The following is a 17,337-nucleotide window of genomic DNA, read 5'->3' on the forward strand; positions in this document are numbered from 1 at the left end:
GGGATATGGTAACGGACACAACGTGGGTTCGGATGGATCTTTTTTCCAAACGGGACGGTATCGTTATGTGACCGAGAAAGAGTCACGGGTAGCGGTGGGAACGGATATGGGCGAGGACTGGTTTTTGTGCGTGAATTTGTATGATTTTAGATTGTTGCGTTTCAGCGCGTAACCTAGTCCATGATACCAATACCATTGCTGCCAACGTTTTTGGAAACTTTTGCGTTTGTCCCTGTTTTCTTCCGTCTTGTGATGTGCTTTGAACAAGCCTTCAGATTGGTGAGTGAATGAAGTTTATATGCATGACGGGTTTGTGCACAACAATTCACTATTCGTGGCTTTGACCGGTTGCGTTTTCATCATGTATTTAACCAGCTTCTTGGACATTTTGGGCACTGCATCTGAAGGGGCAGAGAGTGTGTATGCACCGCAAGGCTCGTTCCCCCGAAATGTCTTCCACTCAAATCACACAAACACCACCCGCACCTGACCATCCGAGCCAACCGTCTAGCTCGTATCTCAAGAAAGAAGAGAAGATAAAAGACGATCACCCGTCAACAGACCTCTTCCTCGCAGTCAGTCACGCCGCTGTACAACGCCAACAGGAAAGCATTCAGCAACGAGAGAAACAACAATGTCTGGAGCAGAAGTGGAGGGAAGAACATGTGTTGAAGCCCCAGATGGAACAAAAAGCGGAGGAAAAGGCAGAAAAAAAAGCCAAGAAGTTGGTGGCTGAACTGTTTGCGAAGGAGTTGACGCAGCGGAGAGAGCAGCGCGACAAGACCTCAGCGCGGAACTATCTTTCGAGAGTAGAGGTCGACGAAGAAGTACACAGGCTGGTGGAGGCAGTAATTCAGGGCGTCGGCATGGAAAAGCGGCGCATGGAAGACGGCACGGAAGAACCGCACGAAGTCTGGCGAGAGAGAATGATTGCCCTAAGGAAACAGATATGCGGTGTTTGGAACGACAATGACGGAAGAATTCTCATGGGACTGCCGCAGTATGTGGAGGGATACCCCGTCAGGGAAAGGATTCGGCCACCGATTTTCCTGGCTTTGAGGAGGCAGAAGATGTCTGGGTTGAGAGGGTGTTTGCAATGCGAAGTGAAGGGATTGGCGTGCTCGATGAGTGTGCAGGGGAGGGAGTTGAACCATCGGGGGTGCAAGAGATGTGAGGCGGATGGTGATCGGTGTATTGTTGACTGTGAGCTCATTGAAGAGGAGGAGGAGGAGGAGGGGAAGGAGAAAGAGAAGATTGTTCATATATGGGATTGGTGGGATGGAGCGCCAGAGCGGGAGGCGGACACGGATTCGGCGGCGGAGGCCGTGGAGATGTGGGAGCGTCGAAGAAGGGGAGCGAGGCTGGAGCCGATAGGGGGCGTCATGCAGTGGGTTGAGGTCAGGGGCTTTGCGCCCCGGTGGGTTGAGAAGCAAGAGTGATTGTTTGGGTATTGGCATTGCGAGCTCGACAACTTGATTCAAAGAGCGGCATACATGTTTTTCTGTGTTGTAGATGAGTAGAAAGTGTTGGTTGAAATGTCTCAATTCTGAGGAAACTGGTGATATATCTGAACAGCATCATCTGTACTCTTTATCTATCTTCTAGATGGAGGCATCAACCTACCTAAGTGGTTTCATTTCCTTTCAAACCCCCGACTCAAAAAGAGTCCAAATCCGAAAACATTCACCCGTAAAATGGGTTGACTCATTCGCAGCAGCACACATCTTCATTGGGGAGATTGTTGGTTTTTTCCCGCAGGAGTGAGGTCTTCACGTTCCTCGCCTCCGGTGCGCCCACTTTCCATAGGAGCCTTCATGGTATCAGTCAAAAATTTTGCGTCCAGTCGTTTCAGCTCTGCCAAAACATCTTGTCTATGAGTCTTGGAGTGTGGTGGCTTCAGGCGCCTATCAAGGCCAGGCAGAGGGAGCTGAAGCACATCGCAAACTCGCAGTTGATGGGGTGTCAAGATACGGGTCTCTGCCTTGCGGTCTTCGATATGACGATCTCGAAGTGGTGTATTCCGGCTCTGTTCCTCTTTGCGAGTCACATTGGGGCTTTCCTTTGCCGGTTTAGGCTTACATGTTAGCACACCAGATTCATGCAGTGGTGACGACAGTCCTGGCAAAGGCCCTACCCTAGCCGCCTTCATGTCTTGTTGGAGTTCCCGAAAGAATCCTGACGTCTCTGTGCAAGGTGGGGAGCTCCACCGTATCGATTTATGAGCACTAGTAGTAGATAGTTTGGTTGGCGCTGATGGGAATGGAGGAGATTGAAGGTTAGCCAAGTCCCAGGGCATTGGCTTGAGCTGAGCATCGTCTCCCAGGTCTGATAGGCACCGTCTATCAAGCTGTTGAAAGAATTCAAAATGCTTTTGCGGTGTACAAAACCAGTCGTGACATTCTGCCTCGGCAGCGGTTATTCGGTTTACCGGTGTTAGCTGAAGACATGCCAAGGTAAATCTCTGGCTATTCGAGGAATGCTTTGGCGAGACTCCTTTAATCATGGTCCTCACCATCTGTTCAAGGGATTGTTGATCCATGCGAGTCAGATTTTCGAAGCTCTCCGCTTCCATGGTCAGCAAGCGCAGCGAAACAACGCCAAGTGACCACAAATCAACGGCGGTGGTTTGGCCCTCTCCGGTTGAAAACATTTCTCTGTAATATACTTATTAGCCAAGTGTTCGCTGGAAACGCAATAAAATCTTCGTCTTACGGAGCCTTGTATTCAAACGTGCCAATATCAGTCACCATTCGGCTTCGACGAGGAACAGCGCAAGCACCAAAATCCGACAGCATAATTCGATGGTAGGCTATCTTGGGTGAATACGCCAACAGTATGTTTTCCGGTTTTAAGTCTCGGTGGATTATGCCCTTTCTGTGAAGATAGGCGAGGCCGCGTACCACTTGTCGGAGAATAATTCGACAGTCGAGCTCTTGAATAAATTCATGGCGATTGATGAAGGAGACAAGATCACCTCCGGACGCAAGCTCTGTGAAAATGTATCTAGTCGTATAATCAGTATTTTGCCGATATCTAGTGGGCGTGCGAGATTCGTTGCTCACAGAGAGTGCGGAGAAACAACAGCGTCAATGTAGGGCAAGATGTTGGGCTAGGGAAGGTTAGCATCCTGTTGGGACGTCCAAGTCTTCATTGGAAGCAGACTCACGTGCTTAAGCTGACGGAGAACATCAATCTCCTGAAGCTTCCGATATAATTCCTCTCGAGGCATCTTGCCATCTTGTCTACCCAGGTTGACTAGCTTGCAGACAAGCTGTCGCTTAGACTTTGGCTCGATGGCCAAGTAGACAGCTCCCTCTCCGCCGGCGCCAAGGCATCGTGGAGATATGATGTATTCGTTTTCAAAAACCTTTTCTTGTTAGAATAACTGAACACCACCGACCAGGGCGAGGAGGACGAACTCGGCATTCGTCTTGCTGAATGGCCGTTAATGGCCGGGGTGGAGGCGTTCGAGGTTGATAGAATATAAACTTCCAATGGGGGCGAATTTCAATGGTATCACCATCCTGTAAGAGATATCCAGAAGATATCTGCGGGCCAACGCCAATAATGCGGCCGTTGACAAATGTTCCGTTGACAGACTTGCGATCTCGCACATAGACGTGGTTGACTGATGCTTCGTAGACAATCACGTATATTTCACAGTGATTCCGTGACACGAGGCTTTCTGAGTCGGTCTGAATAGAGAACGAGCTGCGAGCATTGTCAGCAACGCAACTCCACAGACCAAATATTAGTCCACAGCCTACTTGGCATCCGGGTCTCGTCCAATCCTGAAGATTTCTTGCTCCTAGATCGGAAATTCTTCAAGAGTCTGGTCACTGATACGGCTGTCCACCAAGCGGAGAAATGCGGCGGGCAATTCACAGTCATCCTCGCAGCTATTGTCTAAATTGGTTGTTGCAGTTTCCATGACAAGCAATTCAGTGTATAAAGAAATGTCAAGAGACTTCAAAGTGCATAAAAGGCCGGCTAAAGGATCGATGATATTCACGAATGCAAAATTGAAAGAAGAAATCCAGAATCCTCGAATTGATTTTCCTCTGCTTTCCCAACCGACACCGCTACCCTAGAAATGCAAGAATGCCAGTGGCCAACCGACTTACAATGCCACATTTGCTCCTGCCCTCTCAGTTGATCCATCATGAGACGACATACAGTGCACATAAGGTGTTTACCCATATCATTTGCACAGTGTATCCTGATGCTCATGCACGGGCCTCAGTGAGGGGCCCACGTGATACCCGGGGGGTTTGTGCCCTACAGCAGCCTTGTCAAAGTGCTTGAAATTCCCCCGCTCTCGCGAAAGTTCCTTTCTTGTACCTCATCCCAACAACGATTCTCATCAAAGAACAAGTAAGATACCCTCCCCCTGCGGCGCATTCGAAGGCATTTCGCATCGAGAGATGGCATTGGCGTTGTGCCAATGCCTCCTCTGATGCGAACGCCGGCCGCCTTGCTGCTGGAACCCCCCACTAATAAGAGCTCCCAGACGCATCGTTCAAGATGAGAGCCAAATGGAGGAAGAAGCGCGTTCGTCGCCTTAAGCGCAAGAGAAGAAAGATGAGGGCTCGCTCGTAAGTTCCATTCAATTTGTTGTCGCCGCTGCACAAGAAGCTCGAAGCTAACTGGATAACTAGCAAATAAACGACTCGCTCTACTACCTGACTTGACACATCTTTCACATTTTGAATGAGTTCACGATAAAAAAACGACAAACAAAGCTGCTGCACCACGATACTTTATGAACGATTACGACCTTCAAGTTGGAATCAGCTCATCGGTGCATCTCGTCAATTCAGCTACGGGAGTCAATGGACGAACGCGGGAGATGAGGACTGGACAATTTCAGCCAGGTGGAGACATCGTTTTGAGGACGCGAAGGCCATGAAGCAAAAAGCTGCTGCACAAGGCACGCCTAGGATCGATACGTTGCTTGACAAGAACAAAAGCAGAATTTACTTCATTTCCAAACCATTTTAAAGCTCCTACGTGACGTATTTTGGTCGTAATTGCTTTCCTCGTAAGCATCAATCGAGCTGGTGAAGCTATGATGCTCGTGTGACCTAATTTCTCCAATACAGTTTGTGTGCGAGCTGGCACCTTGCTACCGACGGAGCTCTGCAGCTATGCTCCCCCTGCTGCCAATTAGTGACGTACATTGCTGGGAATTGAGCTGTGTGGGGTTTCGTCTCTCACCGCCCACCCGGGTAAATGCCGGCGAAAGATTTCCTGCCGCCCGATAACCAAATTTTTTTGGAGCAGATATCCCACTTGGCATCAAATTCAGGTCGAAGAACGATTGCAGACGCTCAACGCAAAAATGTCGGATCTCAGCAACAAGAAGAGAAAGAGAGACGGGGAAAAGGCTGGTTCTGCGAAGAAAAAGGTCGTCATTGACGCACCGGCTTCAATTGCAACCGTCTCCTCCGTTCTCCGGCCCAAATCATGCCCTCCTGTGATTGGTATGCGGCGCAATGTGTTGTCGAACTGTTACCATGGCGCATCAGCTGACAATCCATGTAGCAAACACTCCGGGAATGGAAATGCCCTCGAATTTGGTCTTTAACTCATATATTCCCAAAAATGCCTCTTCAAAGTCCAAAAAGGCAGCCGACAAGGCACTCCTGTTGCACTCCACGACGCACCGCAATCTGGACTATACGGCAAGGGAAGAAGAGTCTCCCGATTCAAAGCCACTTCTGAACCACTTCATCGGCATCTACGATCCCAAGACTGGCAAACTGCAAGTTGTCGAAGCGAAGAAGATGGTTGTACGAGGCGCCGTTCGCTCTAAACAAGTGCCAACTTCTACAGATCAGACGGAAGCCAAGACGGTAAGGGTTCACTTCTCGATACGAAATCTTCTGGAGATACAATGCGAAATACTAACGTACAACAGAGCATCATGGACCAGAGGACAGATCTTGGACAGACTTTCGGAACGAAGAAGGCCAAGAAGGTTATCCAAGACAAGGTGTTGAACGCCATCGCTCCTCAGAAAAAGCCTGGCGACTTCAGCACGCCCAAGTTGGACGACGCCTCCAAGGCTATTCTCAACTCCATCGGTGCAGTCACATCCACAATGGCCTCAAGAGAAGAGCTGCAGGCAGTCATCGACGAAGCCAAGCCGGTACCCAAGGCGAATCTCGACGCAGAAGACATTTACGACGTATACCGCCCCGAGGAAATCATCGGATCAGATATTCTCAATCTTGTTCCTATTCGAGAATGGCAGGAGAAGGCGAAACATGGCGAGAGCATACAGTTCCGCTCCCGCTATGTCGTCTCTCGCGTGCAAGCCATTGCCTCCAACGAATCTGCCGAGATGCGGCTGCGCGTGCTCAGATACCTCTCCATCGTCCTCCTGTTCTATCTCTACTCCAAACCCGGCCGCCAAAGGGGCACTCGGCAGGCGCCGCCCCGAGATAAGCTCCGGGAGCTGCTCGCCCCAGCCCCTGAGGCGGTCGTTGAAAACATTCGTCGCAAGTTTTCGGATGGCGGCCAGCTGAGGAAATTCCACATTGACCTGCTCATCGCGCACTGCTGCGCACTTGCTTGCATCGTCGATAACTTTGAGGTGGACACGCAGAACCTGAGAGACGACCTGAGGATAGAACAGAAGGTGATTAACCAGTACTTCCACGAGATTGGAGCCAGGGTGAAGCCTGTAAAGGACAAGGCGGAGGATCGAATGCTGCACATTGCGAAGCTTGCGCTACCACTAGACTTTCCGAAACAGCGGCAGATCAGAGCGCGTCGATGAGGGATATAATGTGTACAAAGGACCTGAAAAAAGTAATTGGAAGACTGAGAGATGTGAGTTTCTTACAAATGGGGGGAGTTTTGATTCTACGAGCGGGCGCTGTGAGATATATATACATATTTCCCATTGTGCGACTGCTCTCACAGCATAGAGGCGTCTTTTCACAAATACATTGTTTCGCATTCACCAGCCATTGAACCACATCAATCTACCGTGAGAAAACAAGAGACGAAGAAATCATTATGAATTATTCTTAAATTCATTAGATTGACAGGGTAGATGCAAATCGCACGAAATTGGCACACAGCGGGATCTCAAGCCGTTTCGATGCCCCGCAGAAATGTTACCCGTAGACCTCGGTATGTCTGGGGTAAAAGCGCCGGGATCTCACATCTCACCTCCAGTCTTACTTACATATATATAACAAACCAGAATCATTGCCTTTTTCTTTCTTTTGCGATTTCCCCTTGGAGTCATTGATTGCTATACCAATTATACTATCTCGTTATATAAAGTCTCGCTTTTTATCGTTAAAAGAAATTGATATCAAGAATAAATAAAGCCAGCGCAATCATGTCGTCCGGCGTAATCTCCATCGAATACCGCGGCCGCGTCGCCGTCATCACCATCGCCAACGAGAAGAAGCTCGGCGCGATGAACCAAGCGCAGTACTTTGAGCTGTCGCAGGCGCTGAGGGAGGTGGCGAAGCATGACGAGGTGTTTGTCACGGTTCTACTCGGCAAGGGCCGTTTCTTTTCAGCGTACGTGACTCTATTATTCTCCTATCTATCTATATCAAGTGTCCTCTATTATGTCCATACATGTTTCCGTATCATCATGAGAAAAGAAAATCTATCATGGAAGAAAACAAAAAGAGACAAATGAGTTGAAGGAACTGGTGATTATTCCGTTGCTAACCATCAGAACAGAGGCGCAGATGTCACCATTGGCAGAACAAGCCCCAGCGACCCCGACGAAGCTCGCAAGCAGTGGCTCCAGACATTCGTCGCCTTCAACCTCAACATCACAGAGGCCTTTGCCTCGCACCCCAAGATCCTCGTCGTCGGCCTCAACGGCCCCGTCGTCGGCCTCACCGCCGCCATCGTCTCCCACGCCGACTTCATCTACTGCGCGCCGCACACCTTCCTCCTCACTCCCTTTTCGTCCCTGGGCTTAGTCGCCGAGGGAGGCTCCTCGCGCGCGTTGGTTACGCGGCTCGGCCCTGCGAGGGCGAACGAGGCGCTCATCATGAGCAAGAGGATCACGAGCGCGGAGCTGGAGCGGTGCGGCTTCGTCAACAAGATCTTTGAGGAGGTGAAGCAGGGCGAGGACGTAAAGTTTAGAGAGCTGCTGCTTAAGGAGGTGGACGAGAGGTTGGGGGAGCATCTTGTTGGCGATAGCCTGGTGGGCATCAAGAAGCTGATTCGGGGACCGGAGCAGAATGTTGTAAACTTGAGCAACTTCAACGAAGTGTTTGCTGGCCTGGAGAGGTTCGTTACGGGAGTCCCGCAGGAGGAGTTTAGGAAGATTGCAAGCGGCGAGAAGAGGCACAAGCTGTAAACATGACGAATGACGTTTCTAATTGTATGTACTTAATCCGTGATGTCGTGAAAGGACAGCCCGCTGGGAGAAGCAAGATGCCATTGCTTGTCTCATGCCAATAATCCAAACAACAGGCTCGTCCGGCTCCAAAAGTGCTTTGCTGCCTTGCCGACGTGTTGCCGTGATGAATCTTCCAGGCCGCTGCGCTCATATACTGCATCTTCCAGTTTTTGGAACTCATCTGCCGTCTCGCCCGCTTCATTTCCGACTGAGAGCCGGAGGAGAGAAATGTCGAACAACCACTGGACGCAAAGATCTCGCAGTTGATCATTGCTGGACGTATCGTCCTCCTCTTTCTCAGCCTCCTTGTCATTTTCATCTTTGACAAGCTCTTCCTTTTCCTCGGTCTCTTCCTTTGCATCTCCGCCGTCTTCTCCTTGGCCATCTTCTTTTGGCTCCGCCTCTTTCTCTGCATCTTCCTTTGGTTCTTTTTCTTCCTCTCCACTGGCCTCTTCTGCCTTGTTTTCTTCCTCCTCACCCTCTTCTTTCGGCTTTTCTACTTCCTTCTCGGCGTCCTCCTTTTCTTCCTTGACTTCCTTATCAAATACTCTGCTCTGCAGCTCTTGATTCCAAGCTTCGCATAGCCGCCGACTCACATGCTTTTTCAAAGCGGCTAATGCAGCTGCAGTCCACAAATCAACTCCCGCCGCCGACAGAGAGAGCAACAAGCTATGGAGGAATTGAAAAGTCTCTGGCGATGGCTGATTTGGTAATGCAGGGTTGCCCTCCCAAAGAGGTCTACCAATTGCTATCCTCCCAGAGAGTCCAGCCGTCACGAATTCATCCACAGGAGATTCTGACGCTGAGAGAACAATTGTCTGGTGGAGCGCGGGAACCATGCTCAGGCCAAACTCCTTAATGGTGTCACGTTGTGGCAATTGCCGACGAATGTCTCTCAGGACTCGAACCAGGTACATGGCGATGGCGCTGCTGCTGCCACTCTCGGATTTGCCATCCCACAGCTGCTGCATCTCCTTTTCGAGGCCTTCAAAGGACGCATCAAGGCTGGTGTCTAGCTTCTGCTGCAGCATCTTCGGGTCATCCTTGCTTAACAACTGCTGTCTCGCCTCTATAGTCTCTTCATCTTCGATTTCGTCAAAGTCGTTATCCCATCGCTGCTTCTCTAGTTGCCCTACCACCTCTTTCACGTCGTCGATGATATGAAACCAGGAGTAGTAACAGTTGAGTGCCTTTGACACAGCATCACTGCGGCCATAGAATCGCGACGCGACCTCTTGCAGAAACGGGCGAGCTCCGTTGGACAGGGCATCCTCGTAGCCTTCTTCATCCCATAGCCCTGGCACTTTCCCTGTCGAACCATCTTTCCAGCTTTCCAGCGTAGCCTTTATTTCGGAGCCAACAATATGAAGCTTGGTGACCTTTGAGTCCAAAACGGCAAGCATTTGCGCATTAACGGCCTTTCGCAGACTGTTTTGCATTTCTTCGGGATCGATACCTCGCACTTTACTGCCTTCGCGTATCCATAGCTGAAGAAGGCTTGTCCGCAGCTCCGTTATGGATTTGAAATCCTGCATGGTCTCCAGCGTCTTGCTCAAACCACGAAGCAACACTTGTTGGCCCTTTTCAACCCAGCCGTCAAACATTTCCCTTGCCTGCGTCCCGTCAAGGTCGTCGTGCCGGATAAAGGGTGTAAAATATTGAATCTCTTCGCCACACCACCTCTCAAAAATGTCGAGCCGTAGTCCTTCCAGCTTCTGCAGCGAGGCGTCCTCCAGAAGGGGTTTCTTTGTCAGGGCATTGAGCGCCTGTGAGAGCTTGTTTGGCACCAAAGCCTGAACATCCAGCAGAGTTCGGGCGTAGAGCGTGAGGCTCTGGATCACATCCTCTGAGCTTCCGACACGCTCGTCTTCCTCGGAATCCAAGGCCACTGCCAGGGCTTTGAAGCGCACTTCAAAGAAGTGCCGTAGAGTATCCTTGGCGCCGGAGCTATTTGCAAGACTGTGCGCAGCCAGAGCCTTTAGCACGTCGTCCCTGTCAGAGTCGCCACCGGCCTTCTCCATGGTCTTCTCCAGGGTTCTCTTGAGCCGGCGGCGCAGGCTATCGAGCTTCTTCTTGGCCGCATCGGCGACTTGTCGAGCCTCGTCGCTGGGGAACTCGGTCCCTAAACTCTTGACCAGGAGGCGGCTCAATACCCACACCTTGGCCGTCAGCACCAGTCTGTCGCCTGTTTTGATGCTCTCGTCCAGCTCTCCACGACCCCTCAGCAGCCTACCGACTACCAACAGGCATCCATCCAGCAACCTTTGCCTAGCAGCCTCGGCAATATCCGACTTGCGTTCTTTTTCCACAAACTTGGCCATGCCAGCAACCTTTGTCGACACCACCGCCCTGCCACACCGCCAGCCCATGTTACCAAGGAGCTCCTGGACCGCATCGTTGTCGTTGCGCATCTGCACAATGGTATCGGCCGTGCCCAGCAGGTCGCGATAAGATCCGCCTACCCGCGTGCGCAGGCGGCTTGCCTTGTCCTCGATCTCGACATGAAGGGCCTTGTGAATGGAGCGAATCTGCGGGAGCGTGTGGCTCGCGGAGAAGATCTGGTCGGAGGTGGTGAACTTGCTCGCGTCGGGAGCAGCCATTGCGGCCTGGTTACGCGGTGGCTGCGAAGGTTGAGACTGAAGGGCTATTGTATGAATGGCATTGGAGGATATGACAATTTGCAAAGATGACTAGTTGCAAGCTCAGGATTGCTATCGTAGTTGGGAGATCATCAATGTGTAGTTGCGAAAGTGTAAGTTGACAAGTAAGAGGTCGTGATTTCGTATGAAGGTGGGGCTGAAATGACAGCTTCGGAGGTGCTTAAATTAGCACCTCAGCGCCTATTTAACCTGAACATTAAAAGAACAAGTCCATTGCCACGCTTCATTATATAAATGATGTGCTATCTTATAAAATATTACGATAAACAGGGATTGTGTGAGTCTTTAAATATGCTCATGGCTCATAAATGGTGTCTAGAGTTGTCCCGAGTTCACTTTGCAAATCTATTGGTAAGTTATAAGTCGAGTTGGACAACGTAATGTATACATGCATATTAATCGCAAGAAATATTCTACAGCTTCGTGCTCTTGATAACGGTGGCATTGATACCGCTGACTTCTCCCCGGTAACCTCCCTTGGGCTCGCCGCCCTGCCACACCGGCTTCATGCTCTTCAGCTTCTTTTGCTTGGCCTCGTACTGCTTTCTCCTCTTGACTCTGGGGTTCCGCACGTCCTTGCTTCTCCTGGGTGCCAGGCCCTTGTTCTTTTGGATGGCATATGTAATCTTGCGCTTGCCATCCTCGCCGATGACCTCAGTTTCCACCACCCTGTCGGCCTTGCTTGCGGCGGCATAGGCGGCAAATCGAGCGGCCTTGTCGTCCTTCTTGGCCTTGGAGCCGTGAGCCACCATGTCGTAGTACTCGTCTTCATCGTCGCGAAGTGCATTGGCAGTCTTGGAGTCTTCTTCGTCGCTGTCCTCGCCGAGGTTCGCGCCCAGCTTGGAATCTCTCTTTCCTCGCTTCTCGGCCTCGGCAAGGAGGCGAGCTTGACGGTCTCGAAGACGCTCCCGGTGAGGGATATCCATGTCACCACCGGCGTCCCGACCAGCGCCAGCACGACGGTTGGCCTTTTGCACAATCTGGGATGTGTAGAACTTCAAGCTCTTCTTGCGTGCCGCCTTGTCAGCAGCTGCACGAGCATCCAGAGTTTCTTCTTCACCAAAGTCTGAGCTGTCGTCATCCTGATCGCGCAGCGTCTCGTCTTTGCTCTTTGCCTTGGATTTTGTGTTGATAGGCAGGTCATAAAGGTCGGCGACTGTCTCCTCGATGGCCTTGGCCTTTGCCAGCTTCTTGGCCTTGCTTGCCGCAGAAGCCGCACTCTCCTTGGCCTTCTTGGCCTTCTTGGTCTGTACGATTGATTCATATTCGTCCACCTCGGGGATAGAATTGATGTCTTGCGCCAAGGCGTCGGCGGTGCTGAGTGATCTCATGTCCTTGACCCGCTCCCACGCCTCGCGGCATTGGACCAAGGTCTCCATCACCTCGTGGTCACGAAGCTCGGCAGGATCAATTGTTTTCTGTGCTTTAGCGGCATCTCGGGCCGGGGATGTGAGGATGGCCAGGTAACTAGCCAATGAGGCGACGTAGCAGCCAAGCACCCAGTATTTGATGGCCGCTAGAGACTTGCCGGTCGAAACCTTGGCATCTGCTCTTAGAATCTCGAGCTGGGGCTGCAGCTCTTGGAAGTCCTCGACGAGATAGTCAAACTCGGGATATCGAGCAGACAGCAGCTTCAGCCGCTCCCCAGGGCCCATGTCGTCAGTGATCTCGACCTCCTTGAGAACCTCGGTCACGGTCTCTGCGCTTTCTTGAGGTTCTTGCTCAGCCATGAGCCACTCATCTCCGTCAAAGATGAAATCTTCTTCCGCCATCTTGGACAGCTTCTTCTGCTGCAATCGCTTGGCCTCGGTTTCTTCCTCCAGAGCATCGGCCTCGGTCTCGATGTTGTCTGCATTGTAGTATTCCTTCTTGGATGCACCCCACCAGCCCTCCTCTTCGCCCTCCTCTCCTTCGGCTCCGTTTTCTTCATCTTCTGAATCGACGTGCCCTGCAGCGGCTTTTCGTTTTGATTTGTTCGGACGGGGCTCGTTTCCTGAATCTGAGTCTTCGTATCCTAGTACTTCTTCGTCTGAGAAATCAATCTCTTCTTCGCCCTTTCTCCGGCGCTTCATGTTGGGCTCGTCGTCGAACATGATTGTGTCTCGATTCATGAAGAATTCGTCTTCTGAGTTGGCCACATCTTCGTATGTGTTGACCTTGAGGCGAGCGTCTGCCGGGTCCAGCTCTTTTGGCCCGCTGGACTCGGCAGCGCGGGAAGCCTTTCTCTTTTTCGCCATGGTCAGATGTAAAGCTTTGTATTTGGAGAATTCAATGGCTCAATCCGCGTTTACGGAATAGAGTCTGTGAAACCTTGCTTTAAAAGCTGATCGTGGTGTCGCTGCGCCGTCGATGGCTACGGCCGCTGGAACTTTTCGACGGGGCTCTGAAATTTTCCTGGCTGATAAGATAAAGATTTTCGAGTTCCTGGTACGTACCTGCAAGAAGTGCATCCACTGCGTTTGCACCGGAAATACGTGCGTCCGCCACCCTTTTAGCAGCCGCGGCCGCCGCCATTAAAATCTTGGACCCTTAAGTTGACGTGCAGGACCACGGGATCTCCAGACTCCAGACTTCAGACTCCAGACTCCGGACAAGGACGCTTGCTTTCATCTGGTCTGGGGAAATAAACGTCGCTGTTAAACTATTCCGGAGGATCTGATGCCGCAGTCACATGTACCCTGCATTTCCTTGTACTGATACCACTCAACACCCCTCTCTGCTTTACATGGAGGCGAATCATGTAGACGAATCATGTTCACGGACGACTGAATAAACTTGGAAGCTTGTCATGATATACCGCCCGCTGGACATAGAGGGGGGAGTGTATAGATGGCGTGACACATTCTTAATCACGATACGACTTTAGTGCCCGTATTTGCCGCAACGCTTTAATGGCAGCAGAAGTACATCTCGATGCTCCCTCCCACACCAACATCAAGCAACGCCTGGAGAAGATGCAGCCATAACGTGAGATGCTTAGATCATCCCTCCACCAACAGCAGAGGCGGCGCTCACACAAAAGCCTCCCCCACCCTAAACAATGTCTGGCTGCCGCCCGCCTCAGCTTTAATTGCCTGTGGCGCTCTTGTGACAGGCACGATTAGACCGCGTCTCCTGATCTTGTGTCTCTCGCATGTGAGCACCAAGTAAAACATGACATCCACTCCAGACTCCCGGTACTTGTTTTTGATCCGGGGCAATGGTGTTGCTACATCCAGCCAAGGCATGCGGCGTCCACTGTGAGCTGTACTGCTACTCCCACTCACATGTTGCTGCATGTACATACTACCTAGTATGTACATGTAGGCATTCTAGGCCCAGTCCCAGCTGCTGCTGCAAGGCTGCTGCTTGCCCGCAATGCATGTCGGATGATGAAATCCACGACCCACCCGCCTGAACCCTGGACATTCGTGCTCCAAGATGACGCACCCTCGAACCCTTTGCCGAGCCAGTCGCAAGCACGGCCGTGCATCGTCCGAGTTGCGACAATGCGGCCACGACCCTGCTTGCATGTACTCGTACATACAAAGCCTTTTTGCATGTCTTGGGTTGCAATACTACCTACCTCGCAGGTACAGCAATGCCATAGACTACCAATCTCCCACCTATCGTAGCAGAATAGTAATGGTTTGTTATCTGTCCCTACCTCTGTATCTTCCTCGTACCGACGCATCAAAATCGAGAGCCAAAAAACCACCTACCCAGCATGGACCCATGGCTGCCCAAAGCCCTCCGCCCGTCAAACAGAAACCCAGCAATCAGTTCACCTGACGGCGCCGCTGCTGATGCATGTGGCATAGCTCAGCACCAGTGGGCGGCGCATGTTGCTAGTCCGGCAGGCGAGGCGCTTGGCGACCCCAGAAGCTGGAGCTAGGATAAATTACAGGATAGGCGCTGCATCCCCCGAGACGCGCCGATTTCAACGGTCAGCCTCGCCGTTTTGTAGGCAATCACGAGCGTTATCAGCTGCTTTATTTCCATTCGTTTTGATGGCTTGTTGCTCCGTGTGGTTTCCCAAGCGTCATTGATACCTACCTACTATGTTCCTTGTCTTATTTATACTCGTACTACTACCTGGGAGGTAGCCAGAGACACTGAGCCCCCCCTTGCCGAGGGTCCTCCGGTGCTTGTACAGGGCCTGATGACCAACTGACCTAGTGCATCCATCTCATATCATTAGTAGGCCTACCTACTACGGATACTCGTACTATTGCAGTGACCTTGATAGCCCACGCCCCCCATCGAGGCTTACCGTTACCGCATCCATGAGTCCGTTATAACTCCCGCTGCCATCATTTTCTCGTCTCCTCCTTTAACTGTACTCGTTCTTGCGTTCTTCACATCTTCCCCATCAACCCACCGCCATGGCGGATCGAGATGGCTACGGGTCGGCGTCGCAGCCCGCGTCCCCCCGATTGTCTCGCCGTCCCTTTCCCATGCGCCGCCAGAACTCGGCAAATGAGCCTGACGAGCGCTCCCCGCTGCTGCTGAACAATTCTCGGTCGCGTATTCGAATCCACGGCGGGGCAGCCTCACCACGGCCCAATTTATCCCGCGATCAGAGCTACTCGGGAGGTATGTTCAGACGCAAGAGGGAGAAGAAGAAAAGGAGGCTCTCTTATCCAGCAGATTCCGGGGTTAGCATGCAGCTTCAAGTCGGCTAACAGCATCCAACGACTTCACAGACAGCAGCCGGGGAACTCGACACCACAGTCGCCGCTCCTCTTGGAGCGCACGCCTCGTCCATGCCTTCTCCGAGCGGTCCATGTCAGAGTCCAAGGGCTCCATCTTCCCCGACGAGCGCGTGTGGTACGATCAGTTCACGAGCACCGACTGGGTGCACGACACAATCGCCGATTCCTACCGCGTGAGGGCACTTCGCAGCAGGAAGGATTTCTGGGGCAGAGTCTTGACAACCATCGATGGTAGCCAGGGATGGATTCTCAGTGCCCTCTGTGGCTTCGTCATCGCCTTGATAGCGTATACAGTCGACGCGGCCGAATCGGTCTTTTTCGACTTCAAGGATGGGTATTGTTCGAGAGCGTGGTATTTTGACGAAAAGGTAGGTGCATTGCGTATGACGAGAGGGTGTGAGAGATGGGTCACGGAGCCTTCACTAACATCCTATCCAGAGATGCTGCCCCGGTGGGCGCACCGAGTGCACAGACTGGAAGACATGGTCCCAGGCACTGCATTATCATCCGTTCGGGGAGAAGTGGACGGATTTCCTCATCTACGTCGCCTGCGTCGTCCTCTTCGCGCTTGCTTCGTGCTGGGTCGCCCTGTGGACAAAGACGGTGGTTCCCTCGGCCTACCGTTTGACAACCCTCGACGAAAACCTGGCTGCCGAGACTCCTCGAGCTGCCGATGAAGGCCCCGGTGACGATAGTGCCAGCCCCCGGCAGGTGGTGGAGGGGAAGTCTGAAAACCCGCCCATGGTCTACTACTCAGCCGCAGGCAGTGGTGTCGCCGAAGTCCGAGTCATCCTCAGCGGCTTCGTCCTTCACGGATTCCTTGGTCTGAGAACATTGATCTTGAAGATGCTGTCGCTGATTCTGAGCGTCTCTTCGGGGCTGAGCATTGGCAAAGAGGGCCCGTTTGTTCACATGGCGACTTGCGTTGGCAATATCGCATGTCGTCTATTTGCAAAGTACGATCGCAACGATGCCAAGAGACGAGAGGTCCTCTCGGCTGCCGCGGCCGCGGGCGTGGCTGTTGCATTTGGAGCTCCCTTGGGGGGTGTCTTGTTTGGTCTGGAAGAAGTGTCGTACTTTTTCCCGGCCAAAACCCTCTTCCGCACTTTCTTTGCCTGCATCATCGCCGCGCTGTCCCTCAAATTCTTGAATCCCTACGGCACGCACAAGATTGTCATGTTCGAGGTCCGTTACCTGGTAGATTGGGAGTATTTTGAGCTGGGATCCTTCATCTTTGTTGGTATCGTCGGAGGCGCTATGGGAGCGCTCTTCATCAAGGCATCCAAACACTGGGCACAAACGTTTCGCCGAATCAAGGTCATCAAGAAATACCCCATGCTGGAGGTGTTCCTCGTCGCGGTTGTGACTGGCCTTATGAGCTATTGGAACCCCCTGACCAAGGTCTCTGTCGCAAAGCTGCTCCTCAACTTGGCGTCTCCGTGTGACCGCACCAAGGGCGACGCCCTCGGACTCTGCCCGAGGTCGGTGGATGATATTCCCGAGATCTTGTCAATGTTGATTATCGCTTTCTTGATCAAGGGTTTCTTGACCGTCATCGCCTTTGGAATTGTAAGCTCCCTCATCCCATGTCCCCCCC

The 17,337-nt window shown here is 52.0% G+C and overlaps 7 protein-coding genes across 7 annotated transcripts; 4 read left to right on the forward strand and 3 right to left on the reverse strand.

The window, feature by feature from the left end:
- Positions 1 to 449: 449 nt before the first annotated feature.
- Positions 450 to 1,439, forward strand: Triagg1_10073 (uncharacterized protein; the record flags this gene model as incomplete). Its single annotated transcript, XM_062894104.1, has 1 exon — positions 450 to 1,439. The coding sequence occupies one exon, from the start codon at positions 450 to 452 to the stop codon at positions 1,437 to 1,439; it is 990 nt and encodes a 329-aa protein (XP_062750999.1).
- Positions 1,440 to 1,726: 287 nt separating this feature from the next.
- Triagg1_10074 (uncharacterized protein) lies at positions 1,727 to 3,931 on the reverse strand (the record flags this gene model as incomplete). The annotated part of the gene is made up of 7 exons (XM_062894105.1): positions 1,727 to 2,654; positions 2,713 to 3,003; positions 3,063 to 3,109; positions 3,167 to 3,367; positions 3,420 to 3,711; positions 3,768 to 3,808; positions 3,857 to 3,931. The coding sequence occupies 7 exons, from the start codon at positions 3,929 to 3,931 to the stop codon at positions 1,727 to 1,729; spliced, it is 1,875 nt and encodes a 624-aa protein (XP_062751000.1).
- A 1,410-nt stretch (positions 3,932 to 5,341) lies between these two features.
- On the forward strand, positions 5,342 to 6,784 carry Triagg1_10075 (uncharacterized protein; the record flags this gene model as incomplete). The annotated part of the gene is made up of 3 exons (XM_062894106.1): positions 5,342 to 5,483; positions 5,545 to 5,855; positions 5,921 to 6,784. The coding sequence occupies 3 exons, from the start codon at positions 5,342 to 5,344 to the stop codon at positions 6,782 to 6,784; spliced, it is 1,317 nt and encodes a 438-aa protein (XP_062751001.1).
- Positions 6,785 to 7,357: 573 nt separating this feature from the next.
- Positions 7,358 to 8,344, forward strand: Triagg1_10076 (uncharacterized protein; the record flags this gene model as incomplete). The annotated part of the gene is made up of 2 exons (XM_062894107.1): positions 7,358 to 7,545; positions 7,714 to 8,344. The coding sequence occupies 2 exons, from the start codon at positions 7,358 to 7,360 to the stop codon at positions 8,342 to 8,344; spliced, it is 819 nt and encodes a 272-aa protein (XP_062751002.1).
- A 92-nt stretch (positions 8,345 to 8,436) lies between these two features.
- Positions 8,437 to 10,986, reverse strand: Triagg1_10077 (uncharacterized protein; the record flags this gene model as incomplete). The annotated part of the gene is made up of 1 exon (XM_062894109.1): positions 8,437 to 10,986. The coding sequence occupies one exon, from the start codon at positions 10,984 to 10,986 to the stop codon at positions 8,437 to 8,439; it is 2,550 nt and encodes an 849-aa protein (XP_062751003.1).
- A 473-nt stretch (positions 10,987 to 11,459) lies between these two features.
- On the reverse strand, positions 11,460 to 13,283 carry Triagg1_10078 (uncharacterized protein; the record flags this gene model as incomplete). Its single annotated transcript, XM_062894110.1, has 1 exon — positions 11,460 to 13,283. The coding sequence occupies one exon, from the start codon at positions 13,281 to 13,283 to the stop codon at positions 11,460 to 11,462; it is 1,824 nt and encodes a 607-aa protein (XP_062751004.1).
- A 2,127-nt stretch (positions 13,284 to 15,410) lies between these two features.
- On the forward strand, positions 15,411 to 17,289 carry Triagg1_10079 (uncharacterized protein; the record flags this gene model as incomplete). Its single annotated transcript, XM_062894111.1, has 4 exons — positions 15,411 to 15,621; positions 15,732 to 16,108; positions 16,179 to 17,221; positions 17,280 to 17,289. 4 exons carry the CDS (start codon positions 15,411 to 15,413, stop codon positions 17,287 to 17,289), a joined length of 1,641 nt encoding a protein of 546 aa, XP_062751005.1.
- Between the last annotated feature and the right edge of the window lie 48 nt (positions 17,290 to 17,337).

This window comes from Trichoderma aggressivum (genome assembly GCF_033847375.1).
Source record: "Trichoderma aggressivum f. europaeum strain CBS 100526 chromosome Unknown scaffold_064, whole genome shotgun sequence".
NCBI lineage: Eukaryota > Fungi > Ascomycota > Sordariomycetes > Hypocreales > Hypocreaceae > Trichoderma > Trichoderma aggressivum.